Genomic DNA, 20,025 nt, shown 5'->3' with positions numbered 1-20,025 from the left:
ACTCTTCCCAAAATCTCAATCCCAGTTCTGGTGTCTATGTAAAATGGACTTCAGCTTTGGCTGACCCTTAGGCATTCAGTGTTGATACTGAATTCTTCCTCAGAATTGATCAAAAACAAGTCAAGGAGTCATTTCCCTTCACTCCAAAGGTGAACCTGTCTGACTTTGTCAGACTCACTGACTCCAACTGACTCTGTCAGAAGCCAACTGACTGTCTCACTTCCAAAAGACCAATTGGCCAAATGACTCCAAAAGGACCATGCCCTTAGCACTCAGCTAATCATATAATTCTCCTCAGCTGCCACTGGCCAATCAGAGGGAAGGGGGGAAGGGAGTAACTTGTCACTCAAGCTCTCCATTCCAGCGAAGAGTTAACTCTTCACCTCCCTGCTCTCTGAAACTGCTGCACTAGGAAACCTGTTATGGGCAGTCCGTCACACCCCTATTTTAACAGAAGTACCCTCTACTGGATCAAAATATAACATAGTAAGTCCCCTATCGGTTAGTGGGTAGTGATCCAAGGACTGCACTGGCAGTGACCAAGTATCTCTCCACTATATTTTCCTTAAAAAATAATAAAGACTCATCCGCTGTGCAAGATCTATGCATCAAAGGAGTTTGAAAGAAGGAAGGTTGTTAGTCTGCTGTAATTCACCCAAGGAAAGCAAAGGCAAAAAGTAAAAAGGAGGGGGGGTCAGCCTGGCATTTCCCCCAGTGGGTTGATTTGTCTGAGGTTTTTTTAGAAAAAGAGGAAATAATATTGTTAAAAATTAGTACAGAATCTTCTTGTTGCTTTTTGTTCTAGGGAGTATCAAAGAGTGTGCTTAGCTAATTAATTAGGAGGAGAAAATAAATCTTATTTTTCTGTTGATCAATCCTTTCGCGAATCAGTCAATTTATGTGTTGCTTTCTTTTTACTTTCTCTTTATTGCGTCATGCCATAGCCAAGGCACTGTACCTGTTAATTATACATTTTTCATTGAGGGGGGAAAATGAAAATAAAAGAGAAGTAGCCAGTTGTATTGTCCATGGGGAGGATAATCCATAATTATAAAGTTCATCCAGGAAAGAATGTGGAAAAGAAAAAAGGGCTTGATATACTTGATCTGGTCAAATTAATATTTTCACCCTGCTTGCAAAGGCAATTCAGCCATTAGTTTTTACACAGTTCACATAAATCTTTTGTTAAATATCTGTAATTTAAAAACCATAAATAGAGAAATAAATTCTCCCCTTTCCTGATGTGTTATGTCCAAAAGGCATAAATTTTCAAGATGTCTCTTATCGCTGCAATCAGGCACTGCTGGCGATCTGCTTATATCCTGTGTTGGATCTATAGTCCGGTAAAATGTAAAAAAAAAAAAGAGCCATAAAGGCATTTTTTTTACAGATTGGAAACTTTCCTGATGTGTTATGTCCAAAAGGCATAAATTTTCAAGATGTCTCTTATCGCTGCAATCAGGCACTGCTGGCGATCTGCTTATCTCATGTGTTGGAGCTATAGTCTGGTAAAATGTAAAAAAAAAGAGAGCCATAAAGGCATTTTTTTACAGATTGGTAAAGAAAGAAAAGAGAAAGTAGATGGGCGGGCTCCAGTCTTAGCAAATCTTTTTTCCTATATAGATGCCTCAGCTAAGATTCCTAAAGACTGGGGCTTGGCTATAATTCTTCCTTAATTAAAAAGGGTAGCCCCTATGACCCATCGAACTACAGACCAATTAGTCTTCTGAATGTGATTTGTAAGTTATATACTAAACACCTCTGCTAGAAGCTGTGTGAATGGCTAGATCATAGCAACTTACTTGAAATTGAACAAGCTGGTTTCACACTTGGGCGCACTACTGGTCCTAGATTACTTTATTTTTAAATATGTGAAACTTCAGAAGAATACCTTGCATGCGGCCTTTGTGGACCTCAAGGCGGCCTTTGATTATGTTTCTAGGGGAAGGCTATGGGCCAAATTGGCTGACATGGGTATAGATAGAAGGCTATCGCTTCTATTAATTAAAATGCACGGAAATAATAACATCCAAATAAGACTCACACAAGATGGGAAATTATCGAAAAGAATTCCAGTGCAAAAAGGAGTCAGACAAGGTTGCCTTCTGGCTTCATTTTTATTTAACATCTATGTTAACTGTTTAATCACATGCCTTCATTCAATTGATACTCATGCTTCCTCATTCTCAGGTAGCAGAAAGGTTCCAATCTTAATGTATGCTGATGATGCTGTTCTTTTATCCCAGACAAGGATTGGCCTGAAGCGAGCCCTGATAAAATTTAAAGAGCAATGTGACACCGAATTATTAACTATTAATTTCGCTGAAACTAAAATTGTCCATTTTGGTAACTCATTCAGGAAGTTCAATTGGAATATTAAAGGAACTGCCATATTAAGAACTTTCAATACTTAGGCATTACCTTTTCTTATAATTCCAAATTCTCAGCACATCTGTTCTCATCAGCTAACTTGGCAAATGCCATTTTTAGATTATTTAGAAGCCATCATGAACTCAAGGTTAGCAGAATCCTGCAATTGACAACCTGAGCAGAAAATACAAGGATTGTGGCAGCTGACTTGGCAACCTTATCTAATATGTCAGTTACTCATGTCCTGTTCTGCAGATTCTATCAGGAGGAACGAGATCATTTTATTCCTCCTTCTGTCTAGATTTAGCCCTCTGCAGTTTTATCTTGATTTTAGGCCCGAAGTCCTTCGTAAATTCCTCCTAGAAGATGTCCAGAGCTCAGTGACTTACACTGTGGCTAAATTTAGTTTCTTAGCTATTAAGAAACGTAAACTTATTTTAGCTGAAAGAATTGTATGATTCTCTTATTAATATTATTTTATTTTACTAATGTTATTAATTTTCTCTTAATGTTTTTATACTGTTGCTATGTTATTACTGTTTTTATCTTTCTTATATCAGAATTGTATTGTTTTACTGGCTCTTGCTGTAATAAATTAGATCAAATTAGATCAAAAGTTGAGGAGGTTGACTTTGAAGCCAGAAGCCACCTTATCTCCTCTGTCCTTGCTGGAATCAGAGCTCGGTGGAGCTGGATAAATCAGCCCCCCCCCCCATGGCTCACCTGTCAGTTGGGTCTCCCCCGTGGGGGAGAGGTAAAGATAGAAAAATAAATACTCCCTTTTCCTGACTTGTTATGTCCAACGGCAAGACAGGTCTGGAGCCTTTTAAACGTTCTCCCTTTAAGTTGCCATTTCCCTGGAAGCTCGATGACACCACATAACTGGCTCCTTATGAAATGACTCCTTATGAAGGTTAAAGTAGAAAGTGCCAAAGGATTAAAGCTGAACATCAAGAAGACAAAAGTAATGACTACTGGGGAACTGCACAACTTCAACACTGACAACTTCAACACTGGCAATGAAAAAACTGAAATTGTTCAAGATTTTCTATTCCTTGGCTCCATCAGCAGCCAAAAGAGAGACTACAGCTAAGAAATCAGAAAGAGATTGGGACTGGGAAGGCAGCTATGAGAGAGCTAGAAAACACCCTGAAGTGTAAAGATGTGCTGCTGATTGTTCAAATCAAGTTAATCCATGCCACGGTATTCCCCATTACTATGTATGGGTGTGAAAGTTGGACAATTAAGAGAACTGACAGGAAGAAATTTGATTAATTTGAACTGTGGTGGTAGAGGATAATTTTATGGACACCGTGGACTGCCAAAAAGACAAATATGTGGATTCTAGATCAAATCAAGCCTCCCTAGAAGGTAAAATGACTAAACTGAAGCTATCATACTTTGGTCACATTATGAGAAGACAGGAGTCATTGGAAAAGACAATAATAATAGGAAAAGTTAAAGGCAGCAGGAAAAGTGGAAGACCCAACATGAGGTGGATCATCTCAATCACCTCAACTTTCAAGACTTGAGCAAGGTTGTTAACGATAGGATGTTTTGGATGTCATTAATTCATAGGGTTGCCATGAGTCAGAAGCGATTTGATGGGACTTAACACACAAAGGTTTTGTATCAGAACTGTGATTCTTTTCAACAAAGAAACAGGAGTAATTTTCAGTTCTTTTTTCACCGCCGATTCATGTGGGGTACTTCATACTTAATTGATATAGTAGGTTTTCTAAAGGTGAAAATAGGTTAAGGTGATCTTCAACATGTCTCCAGCATGGGTAATCATCTAATGGATTGAAAATCCTCTAGGTTTACGAAATTACTAAAATCCTTTTGGATTTTTCACCTCAAACTTTATTTAGAATAGTTAGGGCCCAATATGATCTAGGAGCTAATGTACGCGGGCCTAGAATTCATTAGAGCTGAGTAAGTAGTGATAGAGAACTTGCTTAATGATTACTGTATCTTGGTATGTTTGGAGTAAAAGAGAGGCTAGAATAATATTGGCCTTGCTTACAGAGAGCTACTGTTCTTTGACAGCCTTGCAGGCTTGGCAGCCATGGAAATAGTGAACAGCTGCTTTAAAGAGATTTGAAAAGGATTTGCATTTCAATTGTCTTGCCATGTGATTTCTACCTATTCTGGGAGGCAGCAGTAAGAGTTACAGAACAAGCTGAAGGATTCACAGCAGAAACAAGCAGATGGCTTATTAGTTAAATAGCAATATGAATTTTGAAGTTGTTGGGAAAATTTAAGATGGCATGGCCTTGAAGGTGAGTTGCTGGTATAATTTTTTCTCCTGCAACCAAATATAAGATTTAATTTTTAAAGCTTTCCACTGTTTTTGATATAAAATAGATGTTAATGTTAGTAGATAGCTATAACAGAATCTTTTAATCTTCACTTGAAACGTTTTTCCAACTCAGGCCTGCAGTTATCTTGGATATATTGAGTTGTTAAAACAATGCTGTAAATGTCCTCATTTTCAATGAGTGCTAATCAGTCTTCTTAAGTACAACTTCAGGATTCACAAAAAGTGAAAAGTACAAGTCAGCGTATTTAGTTTATGTTTTGAAATGAATGGACATTGTTAATTGGTTCAAATATAGATTATAGTACTGACAGTTGAATCCTAAACAGTGTTACTCTCTTCTAAGACTATTAACTTCAGTGGGCTTAATTTTGTATAACTCTGCTTAGGCTTGCACTGTAAATCTATCTTGTCTAATCAAATGAAAGAGGATAAAGGTGCTTACATTCACTTCTGTAACTCAGTTCATGTCAGCTGATTTCTTCATTACTAAAGAATATGAACATTCACTGTTATTGTTTGGGCATTCTGAGTTTCAGACTATACAGAATTCACAATACACAGATAACAAATTGAAAGCTTGTGAACCATATCTGTATTATCACTTGTTGGCAATTAATGCATTATCATGTATGGAGTGGCTCTGTAAAGATTCTTAAAAAGCTGTGCATTGGGTTCCAATGGGTAAGTAAGAGATGAGATTCTTGTGGAAGCCCTAAGTCACATTTTCTGACAGCTCAGTATAACAGTTGTCTGAGTTTTTGTGCAGTTCAGTCGATCTCAGCCCTGTATGTATGCTATAGTTAGAATTTCCTGAGCTCTGTATCCACACTCAGTTTCGTCTAAGCTATTATGTAGGGCAAAACTATGGGTTCATAAGGAAATTGTATGATCTGAAAGCAGCAGATTTTTGTTTTTGTCATACTGTCAATGTCTCTCCACATTGAAAAATTTGAAAATTCTCACCATTCTAAAGAACCAATCTAAATGTCTGAATATTGAGTTTAAGAAAGTTATGATTAAATGCTGTACCTAGCCTGTTTGGCACTCAGGGTGGATAATTTTTTAACACTCCCACCTTTCTTCAGGGCCCCTCCTCTATAGGACAAAATTATTTTCAGTAGTAATCATGAAATAAAACAAATAATAATAATAATGGCCAGAAAAGAAAAGGAGACAGTGAAAATTTATTTTATATAACTTTGTATATATAATTGTGCTAGTAAAAAAAGAAAAATCAAATTCCAACATGCTATTTCATCATGAGAGCCAGCATGGTGATGTGGTTGAAGTGTTGGACTAGGATCTGGGAAATCCACATTTGAATTCCCACTCATGCCATGGAAGCTTACTGGGTGACCTTGGGCCAGTCACATTACTCTTAGCCTAGCCCTGACCTGGATAGCCCCAGGGTAGTCTGATCTTGTCAGGTCTCAGAAGCTAAGCAGGGCTGACGTGGAGGCAGGCAATGGCAAACCACCTCCGAACGTCTCTTGCCATGAAAACACTACAGGGTCACCATAAGTCAGTTGTGACTTGATGGCAAAAAAAAAAAAATCCATTACAACACCCATGTTCTAAGCAGGCATTTGGGAGGGCTTCTGTTCTCCATTTTGAAGCTCAAGAGTTGACCATCCCAAACATCTACAAGGCATTTTGGGGAGCTAGGTGCCTTTTTACAAATTTTACTAACACACACTCACCAAAGCATCACAAAATAGTGATTGCAAACTTCACCAGACTCGATTTTAAGAAACACACTACCCCCAAAAGAAGATGCCCCCCATCCCCCATTGTTTCCAAAGGACTAAAGTAGAACCAGAGAATCTCTGCAGTAGAAATTGAAGGGGGGGCATCTTTGTAAGCCCAGAAGCACCAGTGCAGTGTACAGAGTACCCAGCAGAACCCAGTGTCATTGTGGCAATGCCAGCTGATGTCAAGCACAGAAACACAATCCAAGCTTGGGGGGGGGGGGCTGGAAGTCCAGCAGCACCAGTGCAATGTAGAGTGCCTAGCAACCCCAGTGCCTTCTGTACATAATATTAACAAAGGTTTGCCACTATACTACTCTTAAATACATTCTGTCACCAAGCAGGATAAGGATGGCTTGGGGCGTGGTCATATATCAAGACTTTTTTAGGTCTGTGGACACTTCTTAAGGCCATGCAGTAGAAATACCCTCAGACTACCCTCTGAAACTGTTCCCTTAAGTTCCTTAAGTATGCTAGTCTGCACCGCTCCGGGGTTAAGCGGTGTGGTTCCATCTGTGGGGCCGGGGCCTCCAAGTTGTGTTCCTCTGGAGCTGGCATTGCGCTGATGGGTGACTACAGAGCTTGTATGGTGTCCGGTGATCCCGTGGTTGCTTGCTCGCTCACACCACCTTCCAGGTGGTTGGGTGGTGCACAGTCCTCCGTTTCCTCTGGAGCTGGCATTGCGCTGATGGGCGACTGCAGAGCTGGTATGGTGTCCGGTGATCCCGTGATTGCTTGCTCGCTCACACCACCTTCCGGGTGGTTGGGTGGTGCACAGTCCTCCGCGGTCTCAGGTACCTGCAGCTGTGGGGGGCTGCTCATCACTGTCATCAGGAACTGCTGGCTGGGTCTGTGGATCTGCTTGGAGCAAGTGGCTGTGGAGTTGGTCGATGTGCCTCCTCAGCGTTTGGCCGTCCCCAGTTGAGACCTCGTATGACAGGGGGACCGGTAACACGAGCTGGATTCCAGGCCGGGCCTCTGGAGAAGTTCCAGGCGTATACGGGGTCACCCGGGAAGAACCCGCAAGGGTGCCTCCTGGCTCTGGGGCCTGCTGGTGGTCTGGAGCACGGTTGGGGTGTAGACGGTCTAGTATTTGGTTATGCGCGTTCCCATGAGAAGTTCTGTGGGGCTGCGGATGGTGGTGGTGCTCGGGGTAACTCGGTGGCCGAAAAGGAATGCTGTGAGCCAGTGATCCCAATCCCCATGGATGATCCGACAGAGAGACTCCTTTGTGGTCCTCACCATCCGCTCTACTTGGCCGTTGGTGGCGGGGTGGAAGGGAGTGGATTGGATGTGCCGGATGAGGTAGCAGCCCATGAACTCCTGGAACTCATCCGATGTGAAGGCCATTCCATTGTCTGTGACTATGGTGTCAGGTAGGCCGTGTGTGCAAAAGATCTGTCTGAGGGCCTGGATTGCGGCCGTGGAAGAGGTGGAGAAGACGGGCACCACTTCCAGCCATTTGGTGTAGGGGTCTACCAATATGAAGAAGATCTGTCCCTGGAAGGGGCCTGCGAAGTCCAGGTGTAACCGGGACCATGGTTTGTGGGTGGATTCGACTGTTGCACTGGGGCCCCAGGTGGCGATGGTCGGGTTTCTTGGCAGGCCTGGCAGCTCTTTCCACAGTCCTCGATGGCGCTGTCTAGGCTGGGCCACCATGCATAGCTGCAGGCCAGCACCTTCATCCGGACGATTCCCGGGTGTGTTTCGTGTAGCGCCCCAAGAACTTGCTGGCGTAGTGGTGTTGGTACTACCACCCGGCTTCCCCACGGCAGGCAACCCTTGTGCGCGTAGAGCTCATCTCAGCGGGAGGAAAAGGCACTGGTATCCTACCAGGAAGATAGACCAATGCAGCACCCTGCGGGATAGCATCTGTGGCATCTGGTGAACTGGGGCCTACATACCCAGCAAGGACTTGTGGTCAGTCACGATGGTGAAGAGCCACCTGTAGAGGTAATCATGGAATTTCTTGACTCCCGCCACGATTGCCGATGGCTCCATGTCGATTTGTGTGTAGTTGCGCTTAGCCGCGGACAAGGTGTGGGAGTAGTAAGCCACAGGAACCTCCCTGCTGTTGGGTAGCTGGTAACCTAGGACGGCTCCTACTCCATACAGGGAAGCGTCGGAGACAAGGACAATGGGCAGCGTTTCATTGAAGTGAGCAAGGACGGTGTTTGAAGTGAGCAGCTCCTTGATGGCCTGGAATGCGGCAACTTGCTTCCGGCCCCAGACCCAGGGAGCCTTCTTGTTGAGGAGCCGATGCAGTGGCTCTGTGACTGCTGCCTTCTGTGACAGGAATGAAACGGTAAAAGTTCTAGGCCCAAGAATGCCTGTAGTGGGTGGGTGCCAGGGCGTTGACGATGGTGCGGATCTTGTTGGGAGTTGGGTGGATGCCCTGGGTGTCAATGGAGAACCTCAAGAATTTGACTTGCGGGACCCCTAAGAGACATTTTTCCTGCTTTACCTTGAGATCGGTGGCATGGAAACGCTTCAGGACGGCGCGCAGTCTCTTGGCGAACTCCTCGTCTGTGGGTGCGGTGATCAGAACATTGTCAAAGAGGGGCTGCACTCTGGGGATTCCTTTAAGGAGAGAGCCCATGAGATTCTGGAAAATTCCTGGGGCTACACTGACCCTGAACTGTAGCCGCTGCACCTGGAACGCACCCCGGTGCGTCACAGTCGTCTGTGTCTCTGCGGTCACATCGTCGACTGGGAGCGGTTGGTAAGCCTGGGCTAAGTCCAACTTACCAAAGACCTTAGCGCCTGCCAGAGAAGCCAAAACATGGCTGACCACCGGGACCAGATATGCATGGTCCTGCAAGGCCTTGTTTATTGTACATTTGTAATCTGCACAGATGCGGAAGTCTCCGTTGGGTTTAACTGGGGTCACGATAGGGTTTTCCCATAGGGCATGGGGCACAGGTTCCAAAACCCTTTGGGTCACTAACTTATCCAACTCTGTGTCAATCTTAGGTTTAAGCGTCTAGCTTTCAGCCATATGGGCTGAAAGCTAGGAGACTGGGGGTCCGGTGTAACAATCGAGCACACCGCCTGGAAGTCTTTGGAGGTCATGTGGTGCACCCCGGTCACCCTAAACCCCAGGGGCGCAAACCAAGTGAGTCCAAGGAGGCTTGTGTGGCTGTTTCTTAAACATTAGCTAATCATGGTGAAAGATTGATTGCATTGTTGAGGGGGGAAATGCCAGTTATCTTTTTTTCCCCTTGTGCCCTATGGTTAACACTTGACAGATATAGTAGTGTGCAAGTTTGTCGTTTATTTTGTCCTTTAATGGGAAATAATTGCTTTAATGTTTCAAGTGTTGTCTCTCAAAAAGGATTAAAGTATTGTGCTTGCTACTCAGATATTTGCCCTGTTCTGCCCATATGTAGAGATCAAGGAAAAGTTTGAGACTCATCTTCAGCTCTTCCTTATGTAGGAAGTCACTGAATGGCTACTTAGTTGACTGCTAAAATCAGGTTGCAGCTGTCCAAGAGCCCAGGAATAATTAAAATTGGGTTTTAATGAATGTTTTAACTTTTTTTTATTCCACAGTCATTAAATTTTAATTATAAGCTCTTAAACTATTTTTTCCGTATCATACTATATTAATCTATATGTCTAATAGCCAAGTTGCACCCTCCATGCAGATATTTAAATCTGCACATTGGGGGCACTTGGGGGGGCAGAGAGATTTTCCTGCACACTTGGAGCAGTCCCCAGGTGTAGAAAAATCTAAAAATTTGAAGAAAATATATGGGGATATTTAAATCTCCCCCCCAAAGTAAAAGTGTTCCCTGTGCATGCGCAGACAACGCTCTGACCATTGGGGGGGAGGCTCGGCGGGTCTCGCCGCCGATACTGGGGGGGAGTGGGAGAAGGCTCGGTGGGCCTGGCAGCTGGGAGCCACTCAGGCCTTGCCGCTGGTGCCCAGAGGGAGCGGGAGAAAGCTCGGTGGGCCTGCACGGCTCACCACCGGTGCAGGGGGGTGGGGGAGAAGGATTGGCAGGCCCAGGCCTCGCCGTTTTTGCGGGGTGGGGGTGGGGGAGAAGACTCACCTGCGGCTGCTTCCTCCTCCACGTGGAGCTCCTTCTACCCCCGCGAGTATCGCGTGTCCCCGCTTCTTGTATATCTAATTCTTAACATGGCCAATTCTGTGGATTCTTAAATCTGGAGACTAGAGCCATGAACAAACAAGAGAGTCCTTTCTACAGACCTGCAAATCATCCCAGAAGCATCCCATAGAAGCAGAATCTGTATTTTTAGGGAACAAATGCTCTCATTGGCCATTGTTAGGCACCCACAGCAGTATTGTCAGATTTCAAGACTTGGTTTCTATCAGTAAGAGGCAGGCATGGGGGCAGGTCTGTTTTGTCTTTAAGAGAGGACTCATTGGGACCAAGCCCACCAGGAACCACCTGGTGACTTACTTAACTCATCCAGACCTGGCTACTTGTTTCTGTTCAGCAGCAGCCACCCCACGAAAGCCAGAGCAGTGCAGTGGCTAGAATTTCAGACTACGATCCGGGACTATCAGTCCACTATGAAACTCATAGGATTATCTTGGGCTGATTATACATTCTCAGTCTGACATACTCACAGGGTTACTGACATACTCACAGGGTTATTTTGAGGATAAAATTGAGAAGAGGAAAATGGTGTAAGGCAGAGTATAAATGAAGTAAATAAATATAGCTGATGGGGGGGCGGATAAACAGTAGGTTAGTTGGTGGGTGGGAATGAGAGATGGAAGCAGCGAAACTTGAGGATATGGGGACTGCCAGGTGGAGGGAAAGAAAAAATACTGTAGGGGAGATGGAGAGAGTCCTTGCAGGTTCCTGCAGCATGCATCTGGGAGTGGCCTGACTAGCACCACACAAATGACCCATCGTTTTTCTGGGTAGAGGCTGCCAGTGAGTTGTTGTTGTTCAGTCGCACAGTTGAGTCCGACTCTTCGCGACCCCATGGATCATCTCCCTCCAGGCCCTCCTGTCTTCCGCCGTCCTCTGAAGTGTGCTCAATTTCATGTTCGTTGCATCGATGACACTGTCTAACCATCTCATCCTTTGCCGTCCCCGTCTTCTTTGACCTTCAATCTTTCCCAGCATCAGGGTCTTTTCCAGTGAGTGCTCCCTTCTCATTTGGTGGCCAAAGTATTTGAGCTTCAGTTTCATTATCTGGCCTTCCAGGGAACAGTCAGGGTTGATTTCTTTTAGGATTGACTGATTTGATCTTTTTGCAGTCCAAGGGACTCTCAAGAGTCTTCTCCAGCACCATAGTTCAAAAGAATCTATTCTTTGGCGCTCGGCCTTCCTTATAGTCCAACTCTCGCAGCCATACATGACTACTGGGAATACCATTGCTTTGACCATGCGGACTTTTGTTGGCAGGGTGATGTCTCTACTTTTTATCATGCTGTTTAGGTTCGCCATCGCTTTCCTCCCAAGGAGCAGGCGTCTTTTAATTTCATGGCTGCAGTCACAGTCTGCGGTGATCTGGGATCCCAGGAACGTGAAGTCTGTCACTACTTCCACGACTTCCCCTTCTATTTGCCAAGGAGTGATGGAGCCGGATGCCATGATCTTAGTTTTTTTGATGTTGAGCTTCAAGCCCACTTTTGTGCTCTCCTCTTTTACTCTGAGCAAGAGGCTCTGTAGGTCCTCTTCACTTTCAGCCATTAGATTGGTATCATCTGCATATCTGAGGTTGTTAATCTTTTCCCCAGCAATCTTAATTCCCACTTGTGATTCATCCAGGCCAGCATTTCACATGATGTACTCTGCATATATATTAAATAAGCAAGGTGACAATATACATCCTTGTCGTACTCCTTTTCCTATGCTGAACTAATCAGTTGTTCCATATCCGGTTCTAACTGTCGCTTCTTGGCCCTTATACAGGTTTCTCAAGAGATATGTGAAGTGGTCTGGTACTCCAATCTCTAAGGACCTGCCATAGATTGTTGTGATCCACACAGTCAAAAGCTTTAGCATAGTCAATGAAGCAGAAGTAGATGTTTTTCTGGTACTCTCTTGCTTTCTCCATAATCCAGCGAATGTTGGCAATTTGATCTCTCGTTCCTCTATCTCTTCTAAACCCAGCTTGTACTTCTGGCAGTTCTCTATCCACGTACTGTTGAAGCCTAGCTTGTAGGATCTTGAGCATGACCTTGCTAGCGTGTGATATGAGTGCAATTGTGCGATAGTTTGAACAGTGAGTGGGAGGCAGGAAAAGCTGAATATGGGTTCGGACAAAGGATGGCTGGCTAGTGGGTGGGAAGGAGAGAAGGAAGCAGGAAAAGGGGGAAGTTATGGGGGCTTTCAGGAAAGGGAAATAATGGTGGAGGAGAAAATAAGATGACCACCACAAGTACTTATGGATGCTTTGCAGAAGCAAATAAGCTGATTTTTTTCACTCAGATACTGATTCACTGATTTCATACAGAGTGTAATGGTTTGCCTTGGCAGACAAGAAAATAGGGTGGGAGTTGTATTTGAAGGGTTAAATGTTTTAATGTAAATATTTTTAGATCTAGTTATTTTAATGATGTTATTTTGATTTATTTTTTATGTTCTTTGTTAGGTTATAACAGTTTTTGGCTATACACAATAAATCCTACAGGTGTTGTATGTATGAACTGTATTTTTATTACAGCTACTTGCTTTGTTTGTACACTAAGTGTACTTTTGAAACTGCTATGGCTTATGGCTAATGCATAAGACTATTAAGACTATTGTATTAATAGACCAATTTAGTTTAAAATGTATGAAGAAAAACTGCTGTTCAAAGCGTAATTAGGTAGTAGCAGTCATTGAGCTCCGTGAAATTTACTTCTACATAAACATTTAGCATTATGCCGTATATAATATTGTAACAGTGGTTAGATAAATCTAACACAGATTGTTGCGTAAAAACATATTTTGTGGTGATAGGAAACTGATTTTTGATTTTTTTCCTCCCTTTTTTGATGGCTCTAAGTAGCCTTAATTTAAATCCTCTCTTCTGTGTGCATGTGTACATCCCCAAATGTTAGCTTGTCTTTGATGCTGGGCAGGCAAAGAGGAGGCATTTGCAGAAGAAGCATTTATGAAATGGATCTGTGTTGAAGACCAAACCAGGCTTTGTTGTCTGACATTTATTTTCAATATTAAAAATTTAGGAGGGAAAAAAAGCTAGGTCCATACACCCTTCATAGTTCGTTTTTGTGATGAACACAGAGAGAACTTTTATCAGTAGGAATTAAATTACTGAGGACACAACTCTTTATTTTCTCTTTCACAGATTTGATTTTAAGGGTTAAAAGAGATGGAGATTGATAAGGAGATAATTTCACGTCTCCGTAGTCAGCTGAAAGAGGCTGAAGAGGAAAGAAGAAAGGCAGCGCAATATGGTTTAGAACTGATGGAGGGGCAGAATGTGTTGCAGAATCAGCTGGATGAACTGCAAAATGAAATGGTCACTTTAACAGAGGTAAACTTTGAAAACTGGATGTAGAAACATGCTTTGAGCTATGACATTCCAGCCTATTTAGTGATGTAGAAGCAAGACTAGCATAGCTATAATAATTAAATTTGATAAATGTATTACATAAAGCATCTAATGTGTTGGTTTGGTCCTTTAGCCTAAACTGTTAACAATTTAATGGCATTCAGTTATGAAACAGTGTTTAAAAGTTAGTGTTCTCCATGAAGTACAGAAAATGGGAAAATAATCAGAATATTTGTCTTCCTCCCCACAGTGTAGTATGATACTGCTGAACTCTCAGGTCTGAGCTTCCTACACACCTCACTGTAATCCTCAGTCTTTGACCACTTGTCACAAACGCCAACCCCTCTGGGTCACACGTTTGGTTTCAAAGAACAGGTTGCAAGGCAAAATTACAAATTACTTAAGGGAATCTAAAAAACCGTCAAGCCTAGGGTAGTCTGCCACCAGGTCTTTTAGTGGTTCCCAACAGTCCTGGAGCAAAAGACCAAATCTCCCGACTGGCTATGGAACTTAACACAAAGGGCAGCCCTGCAGAGTGAAACTGCAGACTGAGTTCAGGAACAAACAGTTATTTTTGGCAGTGGTCAAGAGTCTAAGGCAATGGATTAAGCCTTTGAGGTTCAAAGAGCACAAATACTATGACAGAGTAAAATATAATTGTTTTATTAAGGAGCAAACGTATTTAAAACAGGACTAGACTGTGAAGGCAATAAAATAATAAACACTAAGCATAACCAGCATAGCTAAAACTTACAAGACAGTTTCAGAGTTACCTTTCCAGGTTGCAAGGAGGTGCAGTAATCCAGCATAACAAGATGTTTCATTCAGCCCATCCAGGCAGTCAAAAGGGGAATGCCAGTTGCTGGGTTGCTCTGGAACTATTGACCACGCAAGGCCCCATAGTTCCTAGGCACCACCATCCTACTGAATAAAACCTTATTTTATAGAGAAAGGGGTCTCTGACCGGCCTAGGCCTTTGACCAGTCACAGACCAGAGAAGTGATATAATCTTCTCACTGTTACTAGGCTTAAGACATCCCCTAATACTAAGAGCAGAGGAGAAAACGAAACCTATCTGCAGTTTAAGGGTCGTTCACTCCAACGCACAGGTGCTAATAAGCTAGGCCCTCTGGAATGGGCTTAATTGGGCTGGTTGCTTCCCAGGCAGTTACTAGCTGTACCAGCCATCTGAAAGCAATCTACCAAGGTCACAGCACCTCTTCTTATCTATGTCTCCAGGGAAAGTTTCTATGTAGGCCTCTTTCAGAGCCTGAACCAAGATTTCATGTAGCCACTGAAATAGGAAAAATGGCTTTCCTTGACACCACTGTAGCCTGATTGCCAGGATTGAAGTTTTGAGGGGAGGCAAACAGGAAGCTGCTCATCTAGCATTGCTTAGTACAATGAAAGCCTCTTCCTCTCTGTCCTATGCATGAGAGCTTGAGTGAAAAGAAATCACCCAATATTAGTTTTCCACAGTCTTTACTGTAGAATACTATAAATTATCAGGGGCTGTTTCCTTTTCCAGATCAGAATCTTGAGGGGGTCACAGGGGAATTGCTCACTACATTCCTGGTCCCTGATCCATTACCTTCAAAATTGTCTGAACTCTCATAATGCATGTCTTCTCTGTTCTTCCCCCCAAACTTCATCTCTGCCTCTGGAAAACTTGCTGCGCAGTCCTAAGCAGAGTTACTCTGGTCTAAGACCATTGAAATGAATGGGCTTAAACTGGAGTAACTTTTTTAAAGATTGCACTGTAAAAAGGGTTTATTATATAGTCGTGGTTTGTGTGGTAGACTAGCAATAATATTGGGATTTTTTAAAATTAGTAGGTGGAGGGAAACATTACCTGTCTGTGGTTGGCCTTGCTTTGTTGCTTTCAGAATTGACATATGTTCCACCCACTTTAGTATTAGACATATTGATCATATTGTTTTGCATAATTAAGCCTGGTTTTTTTTAATACGTTGACATTGGATAGCTGTGAAAAATGTCTGGGGAATTAGTCATAGTATTTGCCATAGTGAGAATTTCTGTAGTCCATATTTGTTCATGCACATCTGAACTTTGAAATAGACCATACTGTATGTTTGTGTGTTTTCATATAATCAGTCATTCCAAATATCACCCCACATAGCTTCTCTGTTTTGATTCACATTTCTCCTGCTCAGGGTGGCTTTCCTTTTCCCAGTTGTTAAGCATACAGTGAAGTTCTTAATACTCTTATGGCTGCTTCACACATTGTTCAGTGTATGTGTGTGGGGCTGTAAGTAGACATGTCTTGGTCCCATAGTACAGGTACATATGTTGTAGGCAGGGGTCATTTCATAGAAAAAGAGGTGCAGGAGCTCTCCCACACACTCCACCTTAAAAGTTTTTGATTTATCACCAACTCTCACTATCTAAACCTTTCTAACACATCACTAACTTGCCCTAACAATCAAACATTTATATCAACCAATGCAAAACATAGCTTATCATTAACTTACTCTATTTGTTTAGTATTCCATTATCACAAGCAATTAAAGATCCAATTTTTCTAGCTAGGCATATATCAGCAACAACAAACATTTCACATAATTCATATATTTTAATCTTTCTCCTATGAATTAGTAATCTATCCTTTTGAAGTAACATGTCTACATGTCTCTTTTCTTTGAGTGTGTGGAAATTTTTTCCTAGTCTCCTTTTTCTAACTTTCAGCCATTCTAATTCCAAATTTTTTGTTGTCTATTTTCAATTTCCCAAGACAACGTTTTTCTCTCTCTCTTTCCGGTTTTCTTTGTCCTGTAAAGAAAGATCCTTGGACATTCTTTTTTGGTGTCTCTGATTTTAAATAAAAGGGCTTTGTTGGTTTCTTTTCTTTTACTTTAATTGGTATGAAGTGAAATTCAGAGCACTCTTCCGTTTGGTAACATCCCATATCCTCCATGTCCCTCTGAGTACACTGTCCCAAGTTTTCCTCTTTCATTATTTGTAATTGAGGACGATATATTGTTTCCATTGACATTAGACAAGCTTCTTCTTCATTTATCATAAGTTGAAACTCACTGCACTCTTTTATTTGATCTTCTTCCTTTATTTCCAATTGAGGGTTATATGTTGTTTCTAGCAAATTTACACAGGCTTTTCCAAAACCTTTTTGTATTTGCTCCCTTAAAATCCTCAAAAACTGTTCCACAGACAGATCTCTCACAAGCATATTCTTATCCATTTCCTCCTCCTCCTGTATTACCGACGCCATTTTAATTACACCGTTCAGTTCAATTCATTCGCTTTCTTATAATCATTCAAGACACTTAACACATTTTTTCCATAATAAGTCCTTGCCAAGGGAGAAGAGGAACAAAAAACAGTTCCCCAAGGTTGCATACACTGCAGAAAATGTTCAAAACGCTCCCAAACCTCCTCTGGTCGCTGAACCTCTCCTTTTTGAGCAAATAGATTTAAGGTGATATCACCACCAATCTTCTCTATTTCAAAGTTTGAAGTATGTGTACTCACAAGTTCGTTCCTTGGCTTTTCCTTCTGTGTTACCACATATTCAATTCCAAACAAAATTAAAAGGATGGATGGTCGTGAGTAGGTGGAAATATGGCAGCCATGTTTCACTCCGCTGATAGTTCCTACTTCGAAGCAGTAACCGGACCCCCCACACACACATTGCCCGAGTGGGGAGGGGCCGAGACAAACCCCCTGCCACCGGTCCTCTCTCTGGGAGGTCCGGCGAGAGCCCCTCTGGACTGTGGGGCTCCCGAACAAACGAAAAGGGATCGGGCGGCTTCGGAACGTTCCGAAAATCCGCCCATCGTTGCACCATGCCACGCATGCGCCCTGCAGCCTTGAGTGCTTGAGGGCATCCTGAATGCTTGTGGCATCAGATCCAAATGAGTGGATCTGTACTTCAAGGCTAAATGCTTTACAGGCCATGCTGAAGGTGAAATTTGCCATTCTTAGCTCTTACTCCATTCCATTTCATTCCATATGTTGTGTACCTATGTTCAAAAGATTGTTTCTCTACTTCTGCCTATGGGCAGAAGTATTTATAGTACTGTGATATTTTTTGTGGGATTAATTTACTGTGCCTTGTAGATAGCATTTATAATTCCTTCAAGGTTTATTATTCTCTAAATACATAAAAGATTGCTAATTGCACATGCAGTCCTCTTAAATCCTTGCCCCAATGATAAAGTATTTGTGTACACAATTGGGACAGGGAACAGACAGAATGTCACACTAGTGAGTCTTCTGAGAACTCTTTAAAGACAGAGGGTTAAGAAGTTGTGCCAGAAGACCTCAATGTGTGTAAATCCCTCTTCTATCTCTCCAGGACTGACACTGTTTGGCCTCTTTCATGTATGTTGAGTGGGACTCCTTATTCTTAAAAAACTCTTCTTCTCATTGCAAGTAATATTTGAAGCCTAGTGAATTTTAAAATAATTTAATATGTTTGTGTGTGTGCACTATTGAGAGAAAGTTGAATCAATCAATATGCATATGGATCTAGTCACACTGCACGATGGATTGCGGTCTTCTTAAAAGTATGACATTTCTTTTTCAGACGTTTGAACAAGAAAAATATACTCTCCAGAGAGAATTAGAACTAAAGACTAGAATGTTGGGAAGTCTAAATGCTGAATATGATACTCTGAAGCAGCTACAAAATATACAGCTAGATACGCTGCGTGAACAACTGGAGAGACTGCATGGACAAGAAATAAATGAACTTAAGAATAAGGTTTGGGGTATACCAACATGTGAAGTATGCATTGTCTATGACTGATGCCTACAGCAAATAATTACTTGCTGTACATTACTTTAAAAAGTTCTAGACACAATTCATTGGACAAAGCTTTTTGAATTAGAACTGCTTTTTCTAGCTAAGTTGTAACATAGCTGATTATTAAATTTGATTAGACAGTGTGGAGTAGAATGACAACATAATTGGAGTTTATCTTGGTCGTTTTGGATACTAAACAATATATTTTCTTCAAGTGGCACATGCAGCTGTTCTCTATATTCTTAAAAATTAGCTGCAATTCATAAGTGGTTGAGTTGGGAAGTGAGAGCGGGAGGAGGGTCTGGTCTGTCTTCTGCCAGCATGTACTATTGGGGTTTTGAAGCTAGGTGGAACATTGCAGAGTTGTAAATTGCAGAGAGACATGTTTCAGGGGATCAAAATGCAAGGTACATGATAATTACATAATATTAATAATTACATAATAAATGTGCTATTTCCAAGGTGGAAAAACTGAAATCCGAGCTAGATGAAAGTCTGCTTAGTGAAAAGCAGCTGAAGCACAAAGTAGACCATCTTAAGGAGGTCATTACTTCTAAATCAGAAGAACTACGTGTAATGTCAGAGCGTGTTCATGAAACAATGTCTTCAGAAGTGCTCAGTCTACAACATGAGCTAATAGCTCTTGAAAACTCAAAGGTATGCAGAAAGTTAGTATGGGTGAAGTAGCTAATATAAAGCATTAGTCTGCTTGGAATGCTGTATGCTTGTAGAATAAGCTACATCTAGGGAAACCAGCTCTTTATTTTAAAAACTGAATCATATTGCAGTCCTTGAGTACCATTGAAAGTAATCTATATATCTAATAGCCAAGGCGCCCCTCACGTGCGGATATCTAAATCCGCACATCGGACACACCTGGGGGGCAGGGAGATTTTCCTGCACATTTGGGGCAATCCCCAAGTGTGCAGAAAAATCTAAAAACTGTAAAAAACTGTAGGGGGAATACTCAAATCCCCCCAAAAGTAAAGGAGCGTTTCCTGCACATGTGAAGGGAAAGTTCTGAGAAGGCTTTGCCGCCGCCACAGGGAACAGGGGCGGGAGAAGGCTTGGCAGGCTGGGCTCGCCGCCGCTACTGCTGGGGAGGGAAGCTTGGCGGGCCAGCCTCGCTGCTGCCACTGGGGAGGGGCGGGGGAAGGAGAAAGCTTGGCGGGCTGGCCTCGCCGTCGCTGCTGCTGGGGAGGGGGGAGGGAGAAAGCTTGATGGACTGGCCTCACCGCCACCACTGGGGGGGAGGGGGAGGGAGAAAGCTTGGCGGGCCGGCCTTGCCACTGCCACGGGGGGGAGGGAGAAAGCTT

General features: G+C 42.7%; 1 protein-coding gene across 1 annotated transcript in view; it reads left to right on the top strand.

Moving 5' to 3' along the window:
* Nucleotides 1-4,554: 4,554 nt before the first annotated feature.
* SPDL1 (spindle apparatus coiled-coil protein 1) overlaps nt 4,555-20,025 on the top strand; it is a 34,897-nt gene continuing 19,426 nt past the window's right edge. The window contains exons 1-4 of the mRNA XM_015429466.1: nt 4,555-4,652; nt 13,720-13,908; nt 18,491-18,667; nt 19,172-19,366. Coding sequence (XP_015284952.1) covers nt 13,744-13,908; nt 18,491-18,667; nt 19,172-19,366 — 537 coding nt within the window. The 5' untranslated portion in view covers nt 4,555-4,652; nt 13,720-13,743. The remainder of the gene's footprint in view (nt 4,653-13,719; nt 13,909-18,490; nt 18,668-19,171; nt 19,367-20,025) is intronic.

The sequence above is a fragment of the Gekko japonicus genome, unplaced genomic scaffold (genome assembly GCF_001447785.1).
Source record: "Gekko japonicus isolate JY-2015 unplaced genomic scaffold, Gekko_japonicus_V1.1 scaffold212, whole genome shotgun sequence".
In the NCBI taxonomy this organism is placed as follows: Eukaryota; Metazoa; Chordata; class Lepidosauria; order Squamata; family Gekkonidae; genus Gekko; species Gekko japonicus.
Note: the sequence above shows the minus strand (reverse complement) of the source record. Positions and strands in the feature narration are given on the sequence as shown.